At 40.1% G+C, this 27,472-nt stretch overlaps 2 protein-coding genes across 3 annotated transcripts in view; one reads left to right on the forward strand and one right to left on the reverse strand.

Moving 5' to 3' along the window:
- The window catches only part of pla2g6 (phospholipase A2, group VI (cytosolic, calcium-independent)), a 131,587-nt gene that overhangs the window by 30,789 nt on the left and 73,326 nt on the right, over window positions 1-27,472 (reverse strand). For both annotated transcript variants that reach the window (XM_059954072.1, XM_059954073.1), the window contains 6 exons: window positions 23,791-23,925; window positions 21,588-21,663; window positions 20,755-20,918; window positions 13,657-13,807; window positions 8,896-9,032; window positions 3,747-3,901 (listed from right to left, as the gene is read on the reverse strand). In XM_059954072.1, coding sequence (XP_059810055.1) covers window positions 3,747-3,901; window positions 8,896-9,032; window positions 13,657-13,807; window positions 20,755-20,918; window positions 21,588-21,663; window positions 23,791-23,925 — 818 coding nt within the window. The remainder of the gene's footprint in view (window positions 1-3,746; window positions 3,902-8,895; window positions 9,033-13,656; window positions 13,808-20,754; window positions 20,919-21,587; window positions 21,664-23,790; window positions 23,926-27,472) is intronic.
- LOC132383189 (uncharacterized) overlaps window positions 1-27,472 on the forward strand; it is a 54,138-nt gene that overhangs the window by 14,671 nt on the left and 11,995 nt on the right. The window lies entirely within an intron of this gene.

Here is a 27,472-nt window from a genome sequence, read left to right on the forward strand (position 1 = left end):
TAGGCCATACCATCTTTTCACACTACCACCTGGCAGGAGGTACAGAATCTGTGAGTCTCACACCACCAAATAACAGCTTCTTTACTTCAACCGATTTTGAACTAACATGCACAATCCCAATCACCTCAGTACAGCTACACCATGGCAATTTTGTACTATAATCAAGTTTTGTTCTAGTTGTGTTCTGTGGTGTGGACAGCCCAGCACATCTGCAGCTGTGAACTTCCCATGATTCAGGACATTTACAAAGACAGGTGGATCATTGGGGATTCGAGTCACCTGAGCCACAGTCTATTCCAGCTGCTACCATCCAGGAAATGGTACTGCAGCATAAAAGCCAGAACCAATAGGCTTCGGGACAGCTTCTTCCACCAGGCCATCAAACTTATTAAATTATGCTGATTTGAGTGCATTTCTATGTTACATTGACTGTTGTATTTATTTTAAATCATAAAATACTATGATTGCACATTGCACATTTAGATGGAGATGTAGCGTAAAGATTTTTACTCATGTATGTGAAGGATGTAAGAAATAAAGTCAATTCAATTCAATTCATTGTAAAAATTGTGCACAATTGATATTTAGTTCATGTTTTTCTTGTTAACGTTACACATCTTGTGCAGGAGCAGCGTGGTAGCATAGTGGTTAGTGTAGTGCTTACGGTGCCAGTGATCAGAAGATCAGGGCTCAATTTCCATCACGGTCTCTTTGTGACCACGTGGGTTTCCTCTGGGTGCTCCAGATTCTTCCCAAATTCCAAAGATGTACGGTTAGGATTAATATGTTGCAGCATTACATATTGGCAGATGGTGACACTTGTGGGCTGCCCCTAATATATCCTTGGACTGTGTCGATCGTTGATTCAACAATGCATTTCACAATGTTTCGATGTATATGTATCAACTTAAAGCAGATCATCCTTAATCTGAAATATGTCTGTGACACAAAGGTTTTCATTGCACCTGTGCATACATAGACAGTTCTCGTGCATGTGACAATAAACTCGACTTTGACTTTGAATCTGGTGATTGAGAGCAATAAGGTAAGCACGGCTCCAGTGCCAAACTAGTGATTTGCTATTACTGCTCACACCTGACAATCCTTTCACACATTGGGCATCAGAACGGCAGCAACATCATTTAAAAACAATCAGTGAATACAGAACCACACGTGACATGTTGGAGGAACTCAGCAAGTCAGGCAGCATCTATGGAGGGGAATAAATGAAGAGGTCTCGGCCCATAACGTCAACTGTTCATTCCCCTCCATAGATGCTGGTTGACTTGCTGAGTCCTTCCAGAAATTTAAAACCACAAGACATTGGAGCAGAATTAGGCCATTTGGCCCATTGAGTTGCTTGCATATTCCATCATGTCTGATTCATTCTCCTCCTTCACCCCATAACCTTTGCATGCCTTACTAATCAAGAACCTATCAACCTTTGGTTTAAGTATACCCAATGACGGCCTCCACAGCCATCTCAGGCAATGAATTCCAAAGGTTCACCACCCTCTGGTTAAAGAAATTCCTCCTTCTCTGTGTTCTAGAAGGACATCCTTCTATTCTGAGGCCATGTCCTCTGATCCTAGACTCATCCACTATAGGAAACATCCTCTCCACATCCACTCTATCTAAGACTTTCAATATTTGATAGGTTTCAATGAGATTCCTCCTCATTCTTCTAAACTCCAGCAAGGGCAGGCCCAGAGCTATCAAACGCTCCTCACACAGTACGTTGTCTCTTACATTTCAAAGAGTATTCCCATAAACCCCTTCTGGACCCTCTCCAATGCCAGCACATTTTCATATTCTATAGAATCTCTTATATTTTTGAAATACAGTACACTTCATAACTGAACTCAGCAAATTATTGCTGACTTTATGACTTTGCTATAGGCAAAATAAGTCACTTTCAATGTATTAGTATCAATACAGCAATCTGGCTGTCTTAAGATTATGCTCTTAGATATATTATCCTAATATCTATATGCAATTCTTGTTCTTGTTCAAATATGTTCAATATTTCTGCCTTGTGCAATAAAAGGGTAAACTGAGGACAGGATTCCTCTTGGTTGGGATTACTTTTCTGCCTAACATTGCAATTTTCAAATAAAACTCAAAAGAAAACTGTAAACAGAGTCATAGGATTATACAGAACAGAAATAGCCCACGCCAACCAAGTTGCCTACCTCAGCTATTCCCTTTTGGTTTCATCTGTGGCCAACCCAGGATGAGATGAGGAATTGTTCCGTGCCTGTTCTTGCTGAAACGTGGTTTCCGAACTACATCTCATGCACCATCAATCTTCAGGCCATGCCACACAGAGACTTGTGCTAATATTATTCCTGGGACTGTATGTGCTACTGTAACTATATCAACTGTGTGTGACTATATGTACTGCGTTTGCACCTTGGCTCCAGAGGAACACTGTCTCCTTTTGCTGTATACATGTGTATGGTTGAATGACAATTAACTTGAACATAAACTTGATTTGCCTGTGTTTGTCCCATATTTCTCTAAACCAGAGGTTCCCATCCTTCTTTATGCCATTAAGCAAGGGGACCATGGGCCCCAGGTTTGGAACCCCTGCTCTAAACCAAGGCTCCATGGTTCTTCTACTAAAGATAACGTATTTCCACTCTAGTCTTGCGGATTCTGAGGTGGAAACTCAAAGTCAAATGGGGAAGGTAGTGGCTAATGAGTAGTCTGTGAATTGGTCTACTTTCCCCTCTGTTTGCTCCCAACGCATGTCCTCAAATTTCTCTGTACTATACCACATATTCCTTCTTCCCTCTGGGCAGTCAGTTAGCGGGGAAAGAGTCACAGAGTCATTCAGCTATATATTATGAAAAACAGGCCCTTCAGACCAACTTGTCCATGCTGATCGTTTCCTTTCTGAGCATGTTCCATATTTCTGCATTTGGTCCACATCCCTCTAAACCTTTCCTATCCACCCTTCCATACCTGACCAATTGTCTTTTAGATGCCATCATTGTGCCCACCTCTACCACTTGCACTGGCAACTAGCCTCATATACATACCGCCCTCTGTATGGAAAAATTTGCCCATCAGGTTCCCTTGAAGTCTTGAAAGGTCTTGGCCCAAAACATCAACTGTTCATTTTCCTCCAGTCTTGCTGATTTCCCTCAACATTCTCAGTGTGTTACTCAAAATGTGTTTTTGCCCTTGAAATCCTTCCTCTCTCAACTTAAAGCTTTGTCCTCTAAATTTTTGATTTCTTTACCCTGGAACCATCAACTTTGATGAGGCCCTCTATCACAATGAAAACAAATGAAAATACCTTCAACTTTAATCAGAAACATTAACCCTGTTTCTCTTCTCACAGATAGGAGTTGACCTACTGAGTATTTCCAGTATTTTCTGTTTTTATAGCACCAACCAAATCTTTTGGCCAGGGCCTTGAGCCAACAGTAAATGTCTGAAATCAGCCTCCTGGAATTAGTTCAGTCAGTCTTCATGTTGGCAGTAGGTATTAAATACAAAGTGCATCAAAATACGTATCTGGAGCAATACATACAAAATACCAGAAGAACTCAGTAGGTCAGGCAACATTTCTGGAGGGGAATAAACAGTCAAGACGCTCCTTCAGGAATATCAGCCTGAATCATCGACTGTTTATTACCTTACATAGATTCTGCCTGTATTTCTGAGTTCCTCCAACATTTTGTGTCTGTTTCCAGCATCTGCAGAATCTTGAGTCTGTGGGGGAAAAGGTAACATACCTTTCTTTTCAAATTCTGATTGTATTCATGAATTTCAGTCAAGGCGTCCAGTGTTGGATTATTTGCGAGCAGCCCCCCATCAAGGAAGCGGCCCATTGGTCGGAAGTAGGTCGGGGCTGCTCCACTGCTTCGAGCTGCTCGCCACACCAGCTGGTCTGGTTTGAAGAAGAGCAACAGTAAAGAAGTATGTAACTTAATGTTTTTGATTATAAGTTACTTTTGCTATAGTTTGTAACCTTTCAACTAATAGGGTTGATTACTCACTGTGTTCCATGCACCCACCGCTCTCTGTGTAAAGAACAGAGACATCCCCCTATACTGGGTATTCCCAACCTATGGTGCACAGACCCTCAGTTATCAGTATTGGTTCATGACATAAATAAAAGGTTGAGAGCCTCTATACTTTCCTCCAATCACCTTAAAATTATATCTCCCTTGTATTAGCCATTTCCACCCTGGGAAAAAGTCACTGGCTATCCACTTGATCTATGCTTCTTATCATAGATAAGAATGACTATGACTTCTTATCAAGTCAACTCTCATCATTCACTCCAAAGAGAAAAGTCCTAGCTCACTTAACCTATCTTCAGAAGGCATGCCCTCAAGGCCTGGTAAATCTCCTCTGCATGCTCTCTAAAGCTTTCAAGTCCTGAAGGACGTGTGTATCTTTTTCTCCCCCCCAAAGGATGTGAATCATAATCAGGTTTATCATTGCTGACGTATGTTGTGCAATCTCTTGTTTTGTGGCAGCAGTACAGTGCAAGACATAAAAATACTGTAACACAATAAAAATTTGAATAAATAATGCAAAAGAGGAATAGAGAGGTAGTGTTTATAGGTTCAGAAATCTGATGGCAGAGGGGAAGAAGTTGTTCCTGAAACATTGAGTGTTGGTTATCAGGCTGCTGTACCTGCTCTCTGATGATAATAATAAGAAGTGGTCATGTCCTGGATGGTGAAGATACTGAATGAAGGATGCCTTCTTGAGATCTCCCTTGGCTGGGATGGTAAAATTCCAATAATCAACAATATTAATTTGGATGTTTCCAAATGCACCTGTATTTCAATTTTTTTGACGTGCTACACAGTAAATTAATTAATATTCCAGTTAACCTGTTGAGCTTAAAGGGAACTAGAAATATTCAAGAATTCTACAACACAGCTCTGGCCATGGAGATTCCTGATTCCCAGCGTCCCCGGTCCCAGTTCTGGTTCAAGCCTAATAGGCCCTCCCTGGGTTCCAAAGACCTTACTTTATGGACACCCCATACATACAAATGAGCTCCTATATATGCAATGATATTCATATGACAATGTGAATTGGGAAAAAAATTACATATAATCACCTTGCAGTAATCAGATACCATTGTCTCCAGAAAACAGGCTGCCAATTTCACTGCAGAAGGACACTTAAAGAGAAATGCTTTGGAAAATGACAAGCAATCATTTCCATTACAATGAGACTTTTAAATAGGCATAGGAATATGAGGGAAATGGAAGGATATGGACACTGTGTAGGCAGAAATGATTAGTTTAGCTGGCCATTTGATTACCAATTTAATTGGTTCAGCACAACATCATGCGCCATAAGGCCAGTTCCTGTGCTGTACTGTTCTGTTTTATGCTTGAAATGTCAGGATTTTCGAAAAAGCAAGCACTGGATCATGGAGTTATACTGTATTTATTGTTCATCCCCAACCAACAGATGGGTTTGGACTCATGTTTATACCAGACCAGGTAATGATGGACAGATTTCCTTCTCTGAAATATACTGGTGAACAAGATGAGTTTTAGAACATACTCTAATGGGGCAGCACAGTAGCATAGTGACTAGTGTACTGCTTTACAGTACCAGCAATCAGGGTTCAATACTCAGCACTGTCTTTGAGCAGTTTGTACACCTTCCCTGTGACTGCGTGGGTTTTCTCTGGGTGCTCCAATTTCCTCCCATATTTCAAAGACATACGAGTTAGGGTTAGTAAATTGTGGGAATGCTAAATTGGCATCACAAGCACAATGACACCGTGGGCTTCTCTCAGCACATCTTCAGATTACATTGGTTAATGACACAAAAGACGCATTTCACCGTCTATTTCAATATTTCGATCTACGTTTAACAAATATGGCTAAACTTTATTTTTAAATTCATTTTTTAGAATTCCAAATTTATTTAATTGATTGAATTTAAATTGCTACATACAGTGGAATCAAAAGATCCAGGTCTCCAGATAAAATCACAATGACCTAACTACTTTAATCCTCGGGGCCTGAATCGAAACCTGCAAATGTTTTATCAGAAGACTCTCCAAGAAGTCTAATATTCTCTTTCATGCAATAACTCGTCCTGAAAGTGCAACAACCCCCTCCAAATACACTCAGCAAAAAACATAAAATAGTACCTGCCCTCAAAATCTAACCCTTTAAGCCAAGTCAATCTTTTGCTTCCCTGCTACATTTAGCTCAAGGCAAATAAATTTATCAGTCAATACTGTGCTCAAAACTAAATGCAGAATTTCAGATGAGACAAAGTATTTGGTGCCTAGTCTGTACTGAAAAAGATGTAGTTCAGCCAGAACATACTATACACACCAGAGAGCAAACATGAAACCTTCTTGGTTTGCTGTGGCTCTGGTCACAAAAATAATAAATTTAAGGCACATGCTGCAATATCCAGCTACCCGAGGTGACTGACACTCGGGGAAACCAATCTCACACAATCAAGGCTCACAGAAACTACCAATCCATGCAGTCAAATGTGAAAAAGGAAGCAACCAGTCTTGGATGTCATTACTGACAAAATTTCCAGCATATTGTACATTCCTAAGCCAAAGCCTAAGGAAATTCCATCCCTATTGCAACACACAGACTTAGACAGTTTTACATCTGGAAGGGATTGTGTATTTAAGACAAACACATGCACAGACACTATATATATAGAAATCACCCTGTAGAATTAATTGCAATTTAAATTGTTGAAGCCAAAGGAACAATTGAACACCTGGAAGTCCCGCCAGGCCTTTCCACTGTTGACAGGTGAATAATCCATAAAACTTGTACTGCTCCTTCTCATATCTCTGTAGAGGCATGATATGTTTTTCTCTGCTTATGTGGCACAGTAATACAAGTTGTTGCATTTTATGCTGGTTGGTCTTCACATGGGGACACTTGAGGCCCCATGTAAAAGATAAGAGCATAATTAGGCCATTCAGCCCATTGAGTCTGCTTGAAGTCTGATACAGGACCAACAGCAACTGTTACGTGACAGAGAGATAACTAAATGGTGCATTGGAGAGGGGAGGAGGAGAAATTATTGTCTCAGATATATAAGGAGTAAAGAGACTGGACCTCTGGAAAATGATGCTGGAGGACAAGTAATGGGGACAAGGAAATGCAAGATGAACTGAATAGTATTTTGCATCAGTCTTCACTGTGGAAGACGCTAGTAGCATGCTCGAATTTTGAGAGTGTCAAAAGGCAGAAGTGAGTGGAGTTGCTATTACTAGGCAGATAGTGTTTGGGAAATTGAAAGGTCTGAAGGTAGGTAAGTCACCTGGGTCTGATGGACTACACCACAGAGTTCCAAAAAGAGTTAGCTGAAGAGATTGTGGAGACATTAGTAATGATCTCTCAAAAATTAGTAGATTCTGGCATGGTTCCAGTAGAATGGAAAATTGTAAATGTCACTCCATTCTTCAAGAAGGGAGGGAGGCAGAAGAAAGAAAATTATAGGCCAGTTAGCTTGACCTCAGTGGTTAGGAAGACAATGGAGGCGATTGTTAAGGATGTGGTTTGGGGGCACTTGGAGGCACCTGACAAAATAGGCTGTAGTCAGCATGGCTTCCTTGAGGGAAAATCTTGCCTGACAAATTTGTTGCAGTTCTTTGAAGAAATAACAAATAGGATAGACAAAGAAGAATCACTGAATTACGGGTACCTGGATTTTCAGAAGACCTTTGACAAGGTGCTGTACATGAGGCTGCTAAAAGGTAAGAGCCCAGGATATTACAGGAAAGATACTAGCATGATTAAGCATAGGCTGATTGGCAAGAGGCAAAGAGTGGGAATAAAGGGAGCTTTTTCTGAATGGCGGCCAGTGACTAGTGGTGTTCCACAGGGGTCTGTGTTGGAACCGCTTCTTTTTACGTTGTATGTCAACATTCTGGATGAAGTAATTGATGGCATTGTGGTCATGTTTGTGGATGATACAATGATAGCTGGAGGGGCAGGGTGTGTTGAGGAAACAGAGAGGTTGTACAAAGGCTTAGACAGATGAGGAGAACAGACGAAAGGGTGGCAGATGGCATACAGTGCCAGGAAGTGTATGGTTATGCACTTAGACAGAAGACAGAAGGAATAAAAGCACATATTATTCTCTAAAGGTTAAGAAAATTTAAAAATCCAACATGCAAAGGTATTTGGGAGTCATCGTGCTGGATTCCCTAAAGGTCAATTTGCAGGTTGAATCAGTAGTAAGGAAGGCGAATGCAATGTTAGCACTCATTTCAAGAGTATAAAAAAGCCAGGATAATGCTGAGGTTTAATAAGGTACTGTTGAGGCCTCACTCGGAGTATTGTGAGTAGTTCTGGGCCCCTTATTTAAGAAAGGTTGTGCTGACATCCTTCAGAGGAGAATGATTCTGGAAATGAAAGGGTTATCTATATGAGCAGTGACTGAAGACTCTGGCCTTGTACTTACTGGAATATAGAAGGGTGGGGGGGGGAATCTCATTGAAACCTATCAAAATGTTGAAAGACCTACAGTGCATGTGAAGAGGATGTCTCCTTTGGTGGAGGAGTCTAAGACCAGAGGGCACAGCCTCAAAATAGAAGAATGTCCATTTAAAACAGAGATGAGGAGGAATTTCTTTACCCAGAATGTAATAAATCTGTGGAATTTGTTGGCACAGGCAGCTATGGAGGTCAGGTCACTGGGAGCATGTGCTGCAATTAACTGGAATCCACTGTATATCTAAATTAGGAACCTATCTTTAGGTTCCAAAATGTTATACTGGCTATATACTACTTTCAAAAAAAGTAGAGAAAATATAAATTAATATCACACACACACCCCCCCCCACCGCCCCCCCATTGATCTCCATAGCATCACCATCATAAATGCACATCCAGGCACTGAAACATTTCTCTTTACCTTTCGGCTGTGTGAGAGCCTGGAACTCTGCAGTCCGCTGGTACGGTGGGTCACGCTGCAGCTCAGGTGGATCATAGTTGCGAAACAGATGGAGTTCGGCAGGGTGTCGGTCTGAGAGGGTTCCAGTCACCATGACTCTGTCAGCAGGTGAGGCAAAGGAGTATGTGGAGAAAACAAAAAAATCCCCCACACATGGTTTAATATAAGAAAATTGTTGTCTTAAGCCAGCCCAAAGCATTGCTGGTGCTTACAGTCAGGGTTATAAGAAATGTTGCAGGTAATTGTCACTCAGCAAAATCTCACTAATGATGATAAAGAATCATAAATAAATCACAGAATAAAGGCAGGACCTCCAGCACAAGTCTGAATCAGATTTCAGACCTCCAATCTAAAATTATTTTAACACACGGTTATTCATCTTTGATTTTTTATTTAAGGATACAGCACAGTAACAGGTTTTTCTGGCCCAACGAGCCCACACCACCCAGTAATGCCGATCTGACCAACTAACCCATGCCTTTGGAATGTGGGAGGAAACTGGAGCACCTGAAAGAAAACCACATGGTCACAGGGAGAACATACAAACTCCTTACAGATAACAACGGAAAATTAAATCCTGATTAGTGATCCACCCTGCTCATAGAATGATTATCCCATTCCTTTCAGGGAGGAGGCAATGTAGCATCCACACTAGGACCACTAAACTCAAAAGTAGTTACTTTCTTCAAGTAGTTACGGCTGATCAACACCACCACCCACTAACCCACCCCTCCACAACTCCAACCACCACTTTTATCAGTTCCTCTCAGAACTATGTACACACACTTCTGTGCCAAGTGTCACTTAGTAGACATATAATCAATCTATGTAGATAAGCTATCTTATGTATTTATATTTATAGTGCCTCTTTTATTAAGATTGTGTTCTTTGTCTTACTTACTTTTTCTGTGCTGCATCGAATCCAGAATAACAATTATTTCTTTCTCCTTAACATTTATGTACTGGAAGTGACATTAAACAATCTTGAAACTTGAATTTTCTTAGTGCCGTAATAGCATTATGCTAACATGCTATGCTACCATGCCATCCCCAATTCTGCTTAGGTACTGCCAAGTAATCTATCAATCAACATGCCTTTGGGATATGGAAAGAAACCCAAGCAGTCATAGCAAACTTCACCCAGATGGCAACCAGGACACTGTGAAACCCCAACATATTAATACGACAGCAAACTAAAGGTGAAACCACATGCACAAAGTGGATGCAGAGCTTTGACCTTGTTAAATTTGCTAGATTTATTCCTGTGCTGAGGGGAGTGTTTAAAGGGAAAGCTCAAGTAAAATGGGCCTATTTTCTCCTGCAGTTGAAATAATGTAAAACAATCACAATTGAATCTACATGACTGTTGACAAGGTTTTGGTAAAAGGTTCGTCTCTTCTCTTGAGCTGAAAGTGGCTTTGAAATTAGGATGAGTATTGATGGTGAATACTGAATTAATTACGATCAGTTCTATACCATGTTTCGCCCACATGGCTTTCCTTAGGGTGCTCCTGTTTCATTGCATATCCTAAAGATCGGTAGAATGCTACCCATTTCAATTTGACTTCCCATTCTCATTCTGACATGTCCTCCTCTATCATCATGATGACGCCAAATTCAAGTAAGAGGAGTATCACCTCATTTTGCCTGGATAGCCACCAACCTGATGGCATGCACTTCGTTTTCTGTAACTTCAGATATTTTCTCCCTCCTCCCCTTCTTAAACACAGAAAAATAGAAAACCTACAGCACAATACAAGCCCTTCGGCCCACAAAGTTGTGTCAAACATGTCCCTACCTTAGAAATTACTAGGCTTTCCTATAGCCCCCTATTTTACTAAGCACCATGTACCTATCTAAAAACCTCTTAAAAGACCCTATCGTATCTGCCTCCACCACCCTTGCCGGCAGCCCATTCCACGCACTCACCACTCTCTGAGTAAACACCTTACCTCTGACATCTCCTCTGTACCTACTCCCCAGCACCTTAAAACTCTGCCCTCTCGTGTTAGCCATTTCAGCCCTGGGAAAAAGCCTCTGACTATCCACATGGTCAGTCCCTTTCACCATCTTGTACACCTCTATCAGGTCACCTCTCATGCTCCGTCATTCCAAGGAGAAAAGGCTGACTTCACTCAACCTATTCTCATAAGGCATGCTCCCCAATCCAGGCAACATCCCTGTAAATCTCCTCTACACCCTTTCTATGGCTTCTACATCCTTCCTGTAGTGAGGCAACCAAAACTGAGCACAATACTCCATTTGGGGTCTGACCAGGGTCCTATATAGCTGCAACATTACCTCTTGGCACCTAAATTTAATTCCACGACTGATGAAAGCCAATACACCACATGCCTTCTTAACCACAGAGTCAACCTGCGCAGCTGCTTTGAGCGTCCTATGGACTCAGACCCCAAGATCCCTCTGATCCTCCACACTGCCAAGCGTCTTACCATTAATACTATATTCTGCCATCATATTTGACCTACCAAAATGAACCACTTCACATTTAACTGGGTTGAACTCCATCTGCCACTCCTCAACCCAGTTTTGCATCCTATCAATGTCCCGCTGTAACTTCTGACAGCCCTCCACACTATCCACAACACATCCAACATTTGTGTCATCAGCAAACTTACTAACCCATCTTTCCACTTCCTCATCCAGGTCATTTATAAAAATCACAAAGAATAAGGGTCCCAGAACAGATCCCTGAGGCACCCCACTGGTGACTGACCTCCATGCAGAACATGACCTGTCCACAACCACTCTTTGCCTTCTGTGGGCAAGCCAGTTCTGGATCCACAAAGCAATTTTCTTTTTCCACTCCCCATTCTGGTTATCTTCTCATTCCTTCTCTTCTCCTCACCTGCTTATCACATTCCCTCTCTCCCATTTTCTACATGCTGCTTATCAGATTTCTTCTTCTTCTTCAGTCCTTTACCTCTTCCATCTATCCACTCCCAACTTCATAATTCATCCCCTCTCCCCTGCCCACCCACCTTCCACCTTACCTGGTCTCACCTATCATTTGCCAGCTTGTACTCATCCCCATACCCCTCAGTTCCTTATTCTGGCTTCAGCCCTCTTTCTTTTAAGTCCCGTTGAAGGGTCTCTGTCCAAAACATCAGCTATTTATTCCCCTCCATAGATGTGCCTGACCTGCAGAGTTCCTCTAGTATTTTATGTGTTGCAGTAGATTAATTAGCTACATAAGTCCCCTGCGTGTGAGTGGTAGAACCTGGGGAGAGTTGATGAGAACATTGGGAGAATAACAAATGGGAATAAGGTAGGATTAGTGTAGTTGAATGGCTCAAGATTGGTGTGCCATTGGTGGGTTGAAGGGCTACTTCCACTGTATGACAATTACACCACAATGAGAGGCAAACGATGTAAGAATCAACAAGAAATTCAAGAGGAAATTCAGAAAAAGCTACTTTCCCCTAACAGTGATTGGACTCAAACTCACAGGAAGTGGTTGAGATGAGTAATGTTGGTGCATGTAAGGGAGGTTGGAGAAGTAGACCCAAAGGAAATAGGTTTGACTGAGGGAAGTCAGGAGGAGGTGGCGGGAGTGGAGTACAAATGGACTGGTTGGGCTGATTAGAAAGACTATTCTGGGACACTCAGGGTAGGAGGCTGACTATTTAGCAACGAGATGAGGTAAAATGTCTCCTCTTGAAGGGTTGTGAATCATATGGATTCTCTATGTCCAAAGGCTTGGTCATTGAATGTTTTCATAGTCAAGATCAATAGTTTTTTAGACTTGAAGCATATCAGAGGATCAGAGTATCAGGGCATGTGGGAGGGAGGAAAGGGGATGGTTTGCTGTTGTTGTGTTGGTATTGTTATTGTTATTGTTGTTTGTTCTGGGCATCAGAATGTGAGGCAACACTTGAGGGCCGCTCCCAGCACATCCTTACATTGGGTTGGTTGTAACGCAGATGATGCAATTCACTGTATGTATTTATGTACACATGATAAGTAAATGAATCTGAATCTGTATGGAGAGCAGATGGGAGAGAGGAGCTGGTATTGATGATCAGGCTTTACCTTCTTAAATGGTGGGATAATTTCAGCATGACACTTGTTCCTGGTGCTTACATAAAATAGTACTATTTTTAATTAATAGATAGACAAATAAATGACGATTTAATTAATATCCCAACAGATGTAACAGCACAGAAACAGGCCATCTCAGCCCTTCTAGTCCGTGCCGAACGCTTACTCTCATCTAGTCCCACTGACCTGCACTCAGCCCATAACCGTCCATTCCTTTCCTGTCCATATACCTAACCAACTTTACTTTAAATGACAATACCGAACCTGCCTCTACCACTTCTACTGGAAGCTCATTCCGCACAGCTACCACTCTCTGAGTAATGAAATACCTCTTCGTGTTACCCTTAATCTTTTGCCTCCTAACTCTTAACTCATGTCCTCTTGTTTGAATCTCCCCTGCTCTCAATGGAAAAAGCCTATCCACGTCAACTCTATCGATCCCCCTCATAATTTTAAATACCTCTATCAAGTCCTCCCTCAACCTTCTACGCTCCAAAGAATAAAGACCTAACTTGTTCAACCTTTCCCTGTAACTTGGGTGCTGAAACCCAGGTAACATTCTAGTAATTCTTCTCTGTACTCTCTCTATTTTGTTGACATCTTTCCTATAATTCGGTGACCAGAACTGTACACAATACTCCAATGTAACAGTTTACTCACTTGGGTTTTATAACATCGGTCATTTTGGTATTTTCCCCAAATTCTCTCTTTAAAAATTCCTCGAGTGGAACTGATGAGAATGGCCTGGATCCTTTAAAAACCTCATCTTTCATTCGGAAGTAAAGGCAGCGCAGATATTGCATGGATTTTCCTACAAGGGGACATAAAGGAATATCTCACTATGGGGGCCACAGGAAAATCTGCTTCATAATAACAACCGCAACCAATCTTAAATTCAATATTACAATATTAGCACAATTATTTTCAGAATCAGAATCAGGTTTATTTTCACCGTCATGTGTTTTGAAATTTGTTAACTTCGCAGCAGCAGTATAATGCAATGCATGATAATATAGAAAAAAATAAATAAGTAAATCAATTACAGTAAGATGTATATTAATAGTTAGATTTAAAAATATATTAAAAAGTGAGGTAGTGCTCACGGGTTCAATGTCCATTTAGAAGTCGGATGGCAAAGGGGAAGAAGCTGTTGCTGAATCGCTGAATGAGTGCCTTCAGGCTTCTGCACCTCCTTCTTGATTGTAACAATGAGAAGAGAGCATGTCCTAGGTGATGGGGGCTCTTAATAATGGACACTACTTTCTGAGGCACCACTGCTTGAAGATGTCTTGGATACTATGGAGGCTAGTACCCAAGACAGAGCTGACTAAGTTGACAACTTTATGTAAGCTTCTTTCAGTCCTGTGCAGTAGCCACCCTCTCCCCATACCAGACAGTGACACAGCCTGTCAGTATACATCTATGGAAGTTTGAGTGTTCCAGGTGACAAACAAAATCTCTTCAAACTCCTGATGAAATATAGCTGCTGTCTTGCCTTCTTTATAACTGCATTGATAAGTTGGGATCCTCAGAAGTTTTAACACCCAGGTACCTGAAACTGTTCACTCTCCACTTCTGATTTCTCTATGAGGATTGGTTTGTGTTCCCTCGTTTTACCCTTCCTGATGTCCACAATCAGCTTTTTCATCTTACTAATATTGAATGTAAGATTATTGCTCAACACCACTCAACTAGCTGGTATACCTCACTCCTGTACACCCACTCATCTCCATCTGAGATTCTGCCAACAATGGTTGTACCATCAGCAAATTTATAGATGCACTTGAGCACCCATGAGGTGCGGCAGTGTTGATCGTTAGCAAATTGCAGTGGGTCCAGGTCCTTGCTGAGGCAGGAGTTGATTCTAGTCCTGACCAATCTCTCAAAGCATTTTATCACGGTAGATGCAAGTGCTACTGGACGATAGTCAGTAAGGTAGCTCACACTATCCTTCTTAGGCACTGGTGTAATCATAGATATTGACAACTAAAGTTAAAGACAGAGTAAATTTGTTATCAAAGTATGTATATGCTACCCGGAGATTCTCTTTTGCAGGCATTCATAGTAGATCAAGGAAATACAATAGAATCAATGAAAAACTACAAAGACTGACAAACAACCAATGTGCAAAAGAAGGCAAACTGTGCAAATACAAAAAAAAACAAGTAAGAAATAAATAATACCAAGAACATGAGTTGTAGAGTCTTTGAGAATGAGTCAAAAGATTATGGAATTAATTCAGTGTGGAGATGAGAACAGTTCATTTGACACCCAAAGTAGACACTTTATTCTAAGCACTGTTATGAGAATAAATTACCTGCTGGAAAGATGCAAGGATGTTCTTTTCACAGATCCTGCCTTACCTGAAGAGTTCTTCCAGCATTTTGGTGTGTTACTCGGGATGTGCTTAAGGCCTCTATGAAGGATTGCAATATTCTCTTTATTACTAGGATTGGAGGATCTGAGTTATAAGGAGAGGCTGGATCTTTCTTCTCCTGAAGCATAGGAGGCTAAGGTGATCTTATAGATAAAATTATGAGGGACATAGGTAAGGTGTACAGTCACATTTATTTCACAGAGTCTGAAATCCAGGTTTAAGATGAAAGGGGAAGACTTAAAGGCGACATGAGAGGCAACATCTTCAGACAGAGGTCTGTGAGTATATGAAAGAAGTTGCAAAAGGAAGACCATAAGACATAAAAACAATCGGCTCATCGTCTGCTCTGCCATTCCATCAAGGCTGATTTATTATCCCCCTCAAACCCATTCTCCTGTTTTTCCCTGTAACCTTTGACAGCTTTACTAATCAAGAAACTATTGAAGTGCTAGAGGCATGCAGAATTACAACATTAAAACACATTTGTAGAGGTATATGAATAGGAAAGGCTTAGAAGGATTTTGGCTAAACACAGGCAAACAGAGTGAGCTGAGTTAAGAAACCTTGTCAACCTGGATGAGTTTGCCCAAAGGGCCTCTTTCAGTCCCCACTGGCTCCCAGAATCTCTGGTCCACGAATGCACAGTGGAGAGAGGCAACATTCAGGATGGTATTGAGAAACTCAAGGCCATGCATTGGGAGCAGATAAAGGAAAAGTCAGACCAATTCACATATTACTCATCAGCCAGTATCTTTCCTGTCTGAGTTCAAGTTCCTACCTCAGAAGCCACAAGACTAGAGTGGAAGTACGTCAACTTCAGTCACGAGCAACCGGTCAACTAGCAGCAGCTTCTGCAGCACATTTATTGATGCAAAGATCGGAGAAAGATCAGCACTTGAGAAAGTTAATGATGCTAGAAGTAATCATTGCACATGGGTCCAGAGTGAAATACAAGGGAGTACCCAGAGTCAATGAATAAAAGTGAGTTAGTGCAAGCAATTAATGACTGCAAAGGGCGATGGGAAACCAATGGTAACACAGGACTTACAGTGATTAAAACCTGCCCACATCTCATTAGTCATCACATATCAAAGTGAAATTTTACAAATTTAGTACAAGAAAAGAGCAGGATATGAAAGTCTCCACAAAATAGCAGCTTTTGGCTTGAAGTCAAAGTCAAACTAAATTTATTATCAATGTATACGGATGTATACGTCAATGTAGTATATGTATACAATGAGATTCATTTTCTAGCAGGCATGAACATGAAAATAAAAAAAAAATTCATACAATAGAATTTGTGAGCAGCCATAAAGGCTAACAACCAATGTCAAATGAAGACAAATAACGCAAATATAAAAAACGTACTGGAAAAATTAGTCCTTGAAAGTGAATATGTGGGCTGTGGAATCAGACCAAAGGTGAGTGAAGTTATCCACATCAGTTCAGGAGCCTGATGGTTTTAGGGTAATAACTGTGGGTATGGCTTTAGTATATCAGAGAAACCTGAGCACCCAGAGGAAAACCATTTGGTCTCAGGGAAGTCATACAAACTCCTTACAGACAGCAGCAAAAATTGAACCCTGATCAGTAATCATCAGTACTGTAATTGTTTTATGCTACTGTGTAGTACTACAGGCTAGTTCAATCCAAATGAGATTCCTAACAAGACCCACTGAAGCATGTTTAGCCAAGGGAAATCTGAACAATTATTCTGTCCTTTAGCCTAAGAACAACAGATTGCACGTGGTCTACCAGATTACACCTTGGCTGGAAACTATCCAAGGACCAGGGTTCAAAGCTGTAATTCTTCTCATACTGTTGGGATGATTCTAAATATGCACAGGATGTGATGACTCCAAACACAAGCATCTGTTCTATGCAGAGGCTTTGTACAGCATTGGTCAGACTTTTCGGAGTATTGTGAGTAGTTTTAGGCCTCTTATCCAAGAAAGGATGTGCTGGCATTGGAGTGTCCAGAGGAGGCTCACGGGAATGATCCTGGAAACTCACTGTAGTTTAGAAGGGTGAAGGGGATCTCTCTGAAACCTATCGAACACTGAAGGCCTAGATAGAGTGGATGTGGAGAGGATGTTTCCCATAGTGGCCGAGTCTAGGACCAGAGGGCACAGACTTAGAATAGATGGATGCCCCTTTAGAACAGAGATAAGGAGGAATTTAATTCACCAGAGGGTGGTGTTTCTGTGAAATTCATTAGCATAGATGGTTGTGGAAACCAAGTCATTGGGTATATTTAAACTGAGGTTGATGGGTTCTTGATTAGTAAGGGTGTTGAACGTTACGGGAAGAAAGTAGGAGAATGGGGTTGAAAGGAATAATAAATCCTCTATGGGCTAAATGGCCAAAGTCTGCTCCTATGCTTTATGGTCCTATTACCTGAAGATAAAGATGATAAAGATGAGCTCAATTAGTTGTTCAGAGATGGGTAATTTATTTTACCAACAAAAAGCAGGGTTTGTTTCAATCTACCCAGCGACTGTTGACTCCCATTAATAAGGCTTTTTATTTTAAAAAATAACAAATGAAGCTTAACGGATTTGGAAATACACCTTTGTGAGCATGAGATTAATTCAAAGATTTTTCTCTTCAATGAGCACTAGATGGCCTCCTTTCTGTTGATAATGATGGAACTGAGATTCAAGTGTAAATCATTTAGAACCGTTTAAAAGGGAGACTATATTACAGACTGTCCCTGGCTAAAAAAACAAGTTCCGATTTTACATATGCTCGTAAGTCAATTTTGTCCAGAAGTTAGAAAATACACAAAAATCTATAAGACCAAAAAAATATAGGAGCAGAATTAGGCCATTTGGTCCATCAAGTCTGCCTCATGATTCTATCATGTCTGATTCATTATCCTCCTTAAACCTAGTCTCCTTCCTTCACCCCGTAACCTTTAACACTCTTACTAATCAAGAACCTATTACCCTCCACTTTCAATATACCCAGCATCATGACCTCCACAGCCGTCCAAGGCAATGAACTCCAGATTCACCACCCTCTGGCTAAAGAAATTCCTGTTTATCTCTGTTCTAAAGAGACGTCCTTGTCATCTGGTACATAGCCACATCTCCACAGTATTGAAATGAATAACATCAAAAGCACACAGGATTGATTAAAAAAGAATAACTGAAAGTGGAGAAAGAGGAAACTAGTTATATATGTACATATGTCTAACTTTTGAAATTAGTATTATTGTGGAAGCATATTCATATGTTGAGGAGCCCGTAAGTCGGGTGTTTGTAACCTAGTTACTACAAGTATATAATACAACTTTTAAAAACCATCTAAAGTTATATTCTTTCCAGAATTCCCATATCTTCTTACACACAAATAACTAACATCTGAAACTGATGAGTTAATAAAGTTGTAAGTAGCTGAAATAATTTTGCTTGTTCAGCCTCAAAGGGAAATATTTATTCTCAATATTACAGTGCCAACTGCTGCTTTAACAAAAGTTGCCAAGATGAAGATAGGTTCTTCTCTAATGAATGTGAAAGCCAAAGCAGAAGTAACAAGGGTAAGATTTTGATCTCATTCCACCCATTTCCAAAGTGGGTTCAGTGAGATATAGTTTCAGATGTTCATGATCTGCACCCAATGAGCGCCAGAAAAATATCCAAGGTGAATTTTTAGCTTTATTTTTGTATGCAGTTACTCAAGTCAAGTATGATGTTCTTGCAAGGGGTTATTCCCTGAATGGAGAACTTCTGTGCATGAGTTTATTTAACATGGGGAGGTTGATGCATGGGTAGCCACCAAACAGTCCACGACAGGTTGGGGCCAGGGTCCAGTGGCATGGAATGCAAAGCAACCTCATACCTTACACTGCTGCAGACTTCCTCCACCTTTACTGCCGTTGTGATCTATCGTCATCTATCGCTAGCTCCATTGTTGAGGTCTTAGTTGGATCGTTCTTTGGAACCTCCCCTTGACCTTACTGCCATGATGACCCTACCAGAAACTAATCTCCAGACGAAATAGCTCTTGGGGTTACACAAAGTCACAAGTCTCTCCTCCACAGTGAAGTTGTGTCTGTCACATACATGTCACATGTGCAACACTAACATCACTTCTTATCTGGACAGTGTATAATTCTTGCACTACCATCTTATCAGTGTGGAAAAGCTGTTGCACTGGGTCAGATCTACCCTCTCGATCTCAGAAGTCTGTGTCCAGTGATAAAAGTACTTGTCACAAACTAGGGTCTTCCTTGGTGACAGTGGATGACCATCACTTCTTCTGTGCTTTATCATGCCCTTTACTTTCCGCAAAATGTGGCAGAACTACGTTCAAGGCCGTTGGATCTCACTGTCCATCTGCCCAGTCTGGTGGGCTGACTTCACATGCTAAGACAAGCATGTCCCCATTTATCAGGGTTGCTGGCTACCCTCACCTGGTTTTTCCTGCTTGTCGAAGTGGTGTACTGGGGTGTGGCCGCTATCACGTGCAAACAGCTACTTAAGAGCTATAGGTGAGAGTTGAGTGATGATGCGACCAAAGGTGACTGAGCTCCTACAGAATGGACATTATAAGCCCTTTCACCAGAGGAGCCACCCCTCCTCGGACAACTCAAACACTGTAGCTTATACTGGATGAATTCCTCCATTCAGCACTATTAGCAGGTAATACACAGGTTTATGGTACTATATGGCATTGTTTGCATTCTAATTTGTTCTGTATTTCACTTAACTACATAATTTGTACTTAATTAAGTAGTAGTTTGTCTTTTTTATACCTTTTTAACTATTTCCATGAAACCAACTAATTGGGGAAGGCGCTTAATTGGGCCAAAATATACTGGTCACACTATGTTGAAATTAACTGTAATCCACTGTATTTAAAACAAGGTTGATAGGTTTTTGATTCGTAAGGGCATCAAGAGTTATGGTTAGAAGGGAGGAGAATAGGGTTGAGAGGGATAATAAAAAAAACTATGATGGGATGGTGGAGAACAGTCAATGGCTGAATGGTTCTGCCCCTATATCTTATGGACATATGAACATCTGTAAAAATGGAACCCATTTGTTAGCTAGAGATAGCCTGTAATGTGGTCTCCCTTTTGAGAAAATTCAAACAGTTTTAAATTTTAGTCAGGCTATTTTCTTTGTGGTCAACTACAAAAGGCTTTTGGTACCCAATATGGAGATGCAGGGATATCAATTTTTGTTTTAACTACCCTCACAAACAGTTGGGCAGCAATGAGAAGAGTGGATGCTATGTAAAATCCACATGGTTACAGGAAGAATGTGCAAACTCCTCACAGACACAACCAGAGATCAGAATGGGCCAGGTTGCTGCAGCTATGAAATATAAAGTCCAGATCTTGGTTCACATAGCTCACTGGCCAGGCCACCTACCATGAACAATGGCAAGAGCCAGAATTCCTCCAGTGCTGGTGCCCGAGATCCAATCAAAGAGCTCTCGAATGGGTCGGCCCGCTGTCTGCTCAATGGCGATTAGCAGCTGAACTAGGACGAGACCTCGGATTCCTCCCCCATCTAGGCAGAGCAACCGATCATATCTGAAAACAAGGACCAACAATCACTTTTATTCACTACCTACACTTAGATGTATTAGGAATTTGGTGTGGCATGTTGGCGCAACTTGCAACAAAAAACATTCAAGAGTTATAAAAAATATCACATAAGAACTAAACTTAGAGGTTAAAGTACAGAAATGGAATAAAGTGTGCATAAATGCATAAACACCAGCATTGTAAAGAGAGGCTTTAAAGTGTTTACAATGCAGTGACTGAGACAATAGATAGAGGAGGTTGGGGCTAACTAGAATGGTTGATCAGATGGCTTGCAGCTTCTGTTTTAATAGCCCTATAATACTTTCCAGAAGGGAGCTTTTGGAAAAGGCAGTCTGCTAGGTGGGTAGTGTTTGCAACAATTTTTCCTGACCGCTTCTTTGTTCTTGCCACATAGAAGTCCTGTGGTGATAGTCGACTACAGCCAATGACTTTTCTGCTGCCCTGACTTCACTGTAGGTTTCATATATTGTGGGAGGATGCTGCACCAAACCAGACAGTAACGGCTGATGTGAGGATGCTCTCTTTATGGCTGTGTAGCTGCACCAGTATGTCTGGGGAAGAAGGAATTTTACCATTTGACTGAGCACCCTTTTCCATCCCACTCAACTGTAGAGTTTGATTTCCGTTTATGGATTCTCTGATGCACTTGCTTACCGCTGTCCATCTGGAACATCCATTCCTTTCGATAAGGATCCAAGTACAGTGGCAATCCCTACAATATCATCATATCCTGAAAGCAGAGAATACACCTCGGTTACATTAAGCTTCTTCATCCTAATTTCACTGGGAAAACTCCTATATCCACTTTCAAGTTTTAGAGCTATGTTATTTGATTAGGAGGAAAAGAACCATTGCGGTTAGTAATTGAGAGAGTAAAAGACTGAGTTCCAATCTCAAAGCAGTGTGCTCAAAATTTGAATTCAATCTAAGCAAAATCAGAAAACCAAAAGCTGAGCATGAAGAAGTCAGAAAAAAAGAACTGCAGAAAGGAATTGATAGGTTGTTTGTAGAATCAGCACGTGATGGCCTGAATGACTTCCTTCCTTTCTGTAGTGACTCTAGTAACCAATATCTCTTAGGGAAGGGAAGTTATTGCAGTTTACATATTTATGCAGCTCTAGCCCCATAAACGTGGCTGATACTTAACAAGCCACTCAGTTATGTGAAACTACTTCCAGCAGCTTACCTTCTTAACCAGGGATGGGAAATTAATGGAAACCGAGTTTGCACAACCATGGACCAATAATTACTTTAAAAATGTTTGTTTGGCAATTAGCATATGGTGTCCAACAGATAGTATCAAAAAAACTGCCTAGATTTGGGGCCACCTATAATCAATATTCATTAGAGCTGATCTAAGTTATGGCTGATGTGGAAACAAGAGTTCAGGGAGGTTTTGGCTTTGACTTCCAGCCCGCACTGGATGTCTTTTCATCTGATTATCTACCACAGCAAAGCCATAATTTATGTCCACCCTTAAGAGGATGGCAATGAGCCTCTTTTTGAATTGTTGAAGTTAGTAAAAATATTTGCTTGTGAGGGATTAGATCAGTGGTCAGTGAAGTACCTCCAAGTCAGGATGGTGTGTGACCTGGACGGGAAATGCAGGTGGTGATTTTCTTCTGTGTCTGCTGCCTTTCAGATGCTTCATGCAAGAGATGCTGTCAAAAAGCCTTTGGCAAGTTTCTGCAGTGAAGTTTATAAGTGATACGTATTGCAGCTACAGTCCATTCACTGGTTGTGAACATTCAGAGTGCTAGAAGAAATGTCAATCATTAAACTGATTTTACGGTTTGGAAATTGGGAATATTTTAAGTGGATAGGATCTTGATTAGTAAGGGTGTCAAGTGGGGGGAGTTTTCTATAGTGGGGGGGGGGGGGGAAGTCTAGGGCCAGAAGGCACAGTCTCAGAATGGATAAACATGCCTTTAGAACAGAGATGGGGTGGAATTTTTTTAGCATCTGCGGAATTCATTGCCACAGACTGTTGTGGAGGCCAATGCATTGGGTATATTTAAAGGGGAGGTGGATAGTGTTTTTTTGATTAGCAAAGGCGTCAAAGGTTATGTGAAAAAGGCAAAATAATGGAGTTCAGAAGGATAATAAATCAACCATGATGGATTGACAGAGCAAGCTTGATGGGTCAAATAGCCTAATGTCTTATGTCTTATGGTCACCCTACGTTCGTAATCCAGCATTTGGTGTTCAGAGAGGGATTGCTAAAGCAAACAGCTTCCTAATATTTGATACTTCATGGCAATAATTAACTGGGTGTAACCGTGGAGGCATTCAGTATGTGTATAGCTGCATTCTACTAAAAGCACATTTGGACAAAGTGACGAATCAGAATATATCAATAATAGCTGACAAATTGTCAGACAAATATGTGGAAACCATACTCACATCCACTACTCAGAAAAACAGGCGGTTTCAAAATGATGACTTTGCAGAGGTGGTGCTGTTCTACTTGTGTTAATGGGCTGACAAACTAAAGTTAGCAACTCTGTTCATCTTGTGAAAAACTTTTGAACAAATAGGGGAACTGTGCCTCCTTTTAGCCCTTTAACAGCAACCATTGGACTGCTTTTAACATCCTTATGCAACCTATTTTTTATTATAAAAAAATTTTCAAAGTGACTCAAAAAGAAATTTTTAAAAACAGGCATTGGGAAGACAAAGTATTAAGAAACAGGAATTAGAAATTTGCTCGTGTGAATTTTGCTAGGAACACATTTCAGAAACAGCAAAATTTTGCATCTCCCTCAATCCCTCCCCTGACTCCACCGCCACAAAGCATAGACAGGTCCAGGTTGGAAGAGCAAGGGTGCAGCAGAAGGAAGCCAGTAGCTAAGGTTACCTAATCCAGTGTTTCCTCTCACAGGGGCTGGTCTTGCAGAGTGTCTAGCTGGCGATGTGGGGGAGTCAGAAGGCGGGTAACAGCATTCAACCCCTATACTATACAGTAGGCTCAGCATCACCTTCCGGTTATTGCCTTTGAGGGCATCAAACAGTTAGTACCAGGCATTGAACAGACATGGCATCATCATAACTCAGAACCAAACTTATCACATGCAGGTTGAAAAGTTAAAGATTATTTGTTATCAACACACCTTTAAGCACTATATCGAAAAACAGTAAAGGTTAAAATCAATTTGGAGATGAAAATTTTTATCTGCTTATCGAAAATCAGACCTTCATCTTGTTCCTCCTTCCCTCAAATTCTTTTATCAATTGTTGGAAGAATAATTTCATGGGCGTGAAATTCATTCATCAGACATAGTTTCTTTTTTTTAATGCCCAGTGGTGTGTCACATTATTTTGGTTAATTTGCACTCTTTCTTTCTTTTTCAATCTTTTTATTATTATTATTAATATCAACAAAATAAAATTGATACATAGATAATGGGATTACAAACATACATATTTCAACTGAACATGAAAGAATACATAAGCAATGGTTACAGTATAAATGAGTATTCCCAAATCATGGTCGATACAATTTACAAATAAACAAGGCAAACCTAGGTATATCATAATATATATATAATTTTAAAAAAAACAGAAAAAAAATAATGCAAAAAAACTAATCTAATAATCTAATAGCTAATAAGAAAAAAAAAGAGAAAAAGAAAAAACGGGAAAAAAAGGGCTGTTTATAATATCTCACAAAAATACAAAATCATCAGTGTCGTCAACTCCGATCCTCTCAACATATATGAAATCGAAGCTGGAAAAACAAATAGGCTTGGAACAGGGTCATATTACATCATATGAAAATATTGAATAAATGGTCTCCGTATCTTTTCAAATTTAATAGAAGTATCAAATACAACACTTATAATTTTTTCTAAATTTAGACATAACATAGTTTGAGAAAACCAGTGAAGTACAGTAGGGGGATTAATTTCTTTCCAATTCAACAAAGTAGATCTTCTAGCCATTAATGTAAGAAATGCAATCATTCGACAAGCAGAAGAGGATAAATGGAGTGAGTCCATTATTGGTAAACCAAAAATTGCAGTAAATAGGATGAGGTTGTAAATCAATGTTCAATACTGTAGAAATAGAAATCAAAAATGTCTTTCCAATATTTTTTCAAAAGCGCACATGACAGAACATATGAGTTAAAGACGCTATCTCAGAATGACATCTGTCATAAATAGGATTTATATAGGAATAAAAATGAGCCAATTTATCCTTGGACATATGAACCCTATGCACAACCTTAAACTGTATTAATGAATGTTTAGCACATATAGATGATGTATTAACTAATTGAAGAATTTTATCCCAATTCTCAATAGGGATAGTAAGATTAAGTTCTCTTTCCCAATCATTTTTAATCTTATAGAAGGGCTCTGAACGTATCTTCATAATTATATTGTAAAGTTTTGATATTAGCCCTTTCTGAGAAGGATTTAGTTCAAACAAATTCTCCAAAATACCTGAAGACACAAAATTTGGAAAAGTAGGAAGTAAAGTATTTAAGAAATTCCTAATCTGTAAATATCTAAAAAAATGAAATCTAGGCAAATTATATTTATTAAATAATTGTTCAAAAGACATAAAACAATTATCCAAAAATAAATCGGATAATCACAGTAATCCTTTAGTCTTCCAAGCTGAATAAGCTTGGTCTATAATAGAAGGATAAAAAAAGCAATTGGATACAATAGGAATATTTAAAACAAACTGAGTCAACCCAAAAAAATTCCGAAATTGAAACCATATACGTAAAGTATGTTTAACTGTTGGGTTGTCAATTCATTTCGGCAATTTAGAAAGAGCAAAGGGAAGAGAAGACCCTAAAATAGAACCCAGTGAAAATCCTTGTACAGATTTAATTTCCAGGTTCACCCAATGAGGGCTAAAAGATATATCCCAATCCTTTAACCAACATATCAAATATCGGATAATAATAAAATCTAAAATTAGGCGATGCCAATCCACCTTCCTTCCTTGCCTTCTGTAAATATTTTTTTACCTAATCTAGGATTTTTATTCTGCCATATATATGAGGAAATTTTTGAATCAACATTAGCAAAAAAGGATTTCGGAATAAAAATTGGTACCGCTTGAAATATATATAAAAACTTCTTAATAAGTTAATTTGCACTCTGGTATGCAAAAACCACAATCTTTTTCAGAATGCATTGTTAAACCAGGGAATGATGGAATTTATAAAACTTCCTTTTCTATCATCTCCCAAATTAATTTTTTTCTCTAAAAAAAAACATTAATTGCAAAGGTAAATGGTGAACCAAATTAAGATCCCCCAAGCTATTCCTCCCCAAGTTATGACAGGCATCCATTCCTAGGAGCCGCTAGTAAATTAGACAGTTCACAAGTTAAAAATGCGGCCACGGTGTGTTTTCACCCAGCCGAATATATCTGCAGTCTCACAGCAGCTGCCAAATCCATCCCCACCCATCAAACCCTATCTCCCATATGCTTGGTTGTGTATACGTACATCTAATGCCCTGGATAAGATTTCTACTGCTATGCTATGAGGTATTTTTATTTAACAGTTTTCTGTAAAGCAGTGTGTTATGTTATTAAGAGTGTTTTGGCTTTGGCTAAAGATAAAGAGCCATGTTGCCTAACTTAGAAATGTTCTGTCAACCAATCAGTACTGCCTGGGTACGTATTGTAACTTTCTGTCCAGTGGGGTGGAAGATATATCTGCACTCTGGTTTGGGGCATTCTGATAGGAGGTGAAAAGAGAAGATCACCAAGGAAGATGCCTGGAAGGTCCCACCCGAAGGAGACACCCTAATGCAAGAAGTGCTTTGTGAGATGAGGGATTCCAATAAAGGAAGGTTTATCTGTGGTTGGTGATAGGGATTCCACATGAGTAAAGAGATACACCCAGCTACTACAGAAAAGAGTTCCAACATTTAGACTGGCTTAACTATAATAGGCCCTTGTATCTTTCCCTTCTTCTCAGGTTAACTGTTTGATAAAGTTGAAAAATTGGTAAATATACTTTCTGTATAATTTTATGTTGGTGTATGATCTGTCACTTCTTGCTGACCGATAATTGTGTGTGTGAGCACAGTATTTACACAGCATTCTCTACAATCAATGTTCCTCCCCAGAACATCCCAACATTTCTACTTGGTTGAATTCCAAATCATACCGACCCAAGATGTATATTGTTTATGAAAGATGGCCTTCTCACCGGTGAGTCACATGGCTGTTAGCAGAGTTAGCTAATGAACCAAGTTTGTATTCGAGCCCTGGTGAGAGGGTTACATACTAGGTGCATACGTTGGGTATTCACAAGCTTAGGAGGACCTAGAGGAACTCAGCATGTCAGGCTGAGATTCTTCATCGAGACTCCTGCCACAAAATAATAACTTTCATGACATATATCACATATTGAACTTAATTCTGATTCTGCTAAATGTCTGAATCAAATCCCAAATGAGACAGATTTGATGCACTATGTAATACATAAATACTCTTATACCTAGGTCCACTTTACTGCATGAACCTTTCTTGATATTTTCATACTGTCATACCAGTTGTAAACTTTT

This window comes from Hypanus sabinus, chromosome 29, assembly GCF_030144855.1.
Source record: "Hypanus sabinus isolate sHypSab1 chromosome 29, sHypSab1.hap1, whole genome shotgun sequence".
NCBI classification, from domain to species: domain Eukaryota; kingdom Metazoa; phylum Chordata; class Chondrichthyes; order Myliobatiformes; family Dasyatidae; genus Hypanus; species Hypanus sabinus.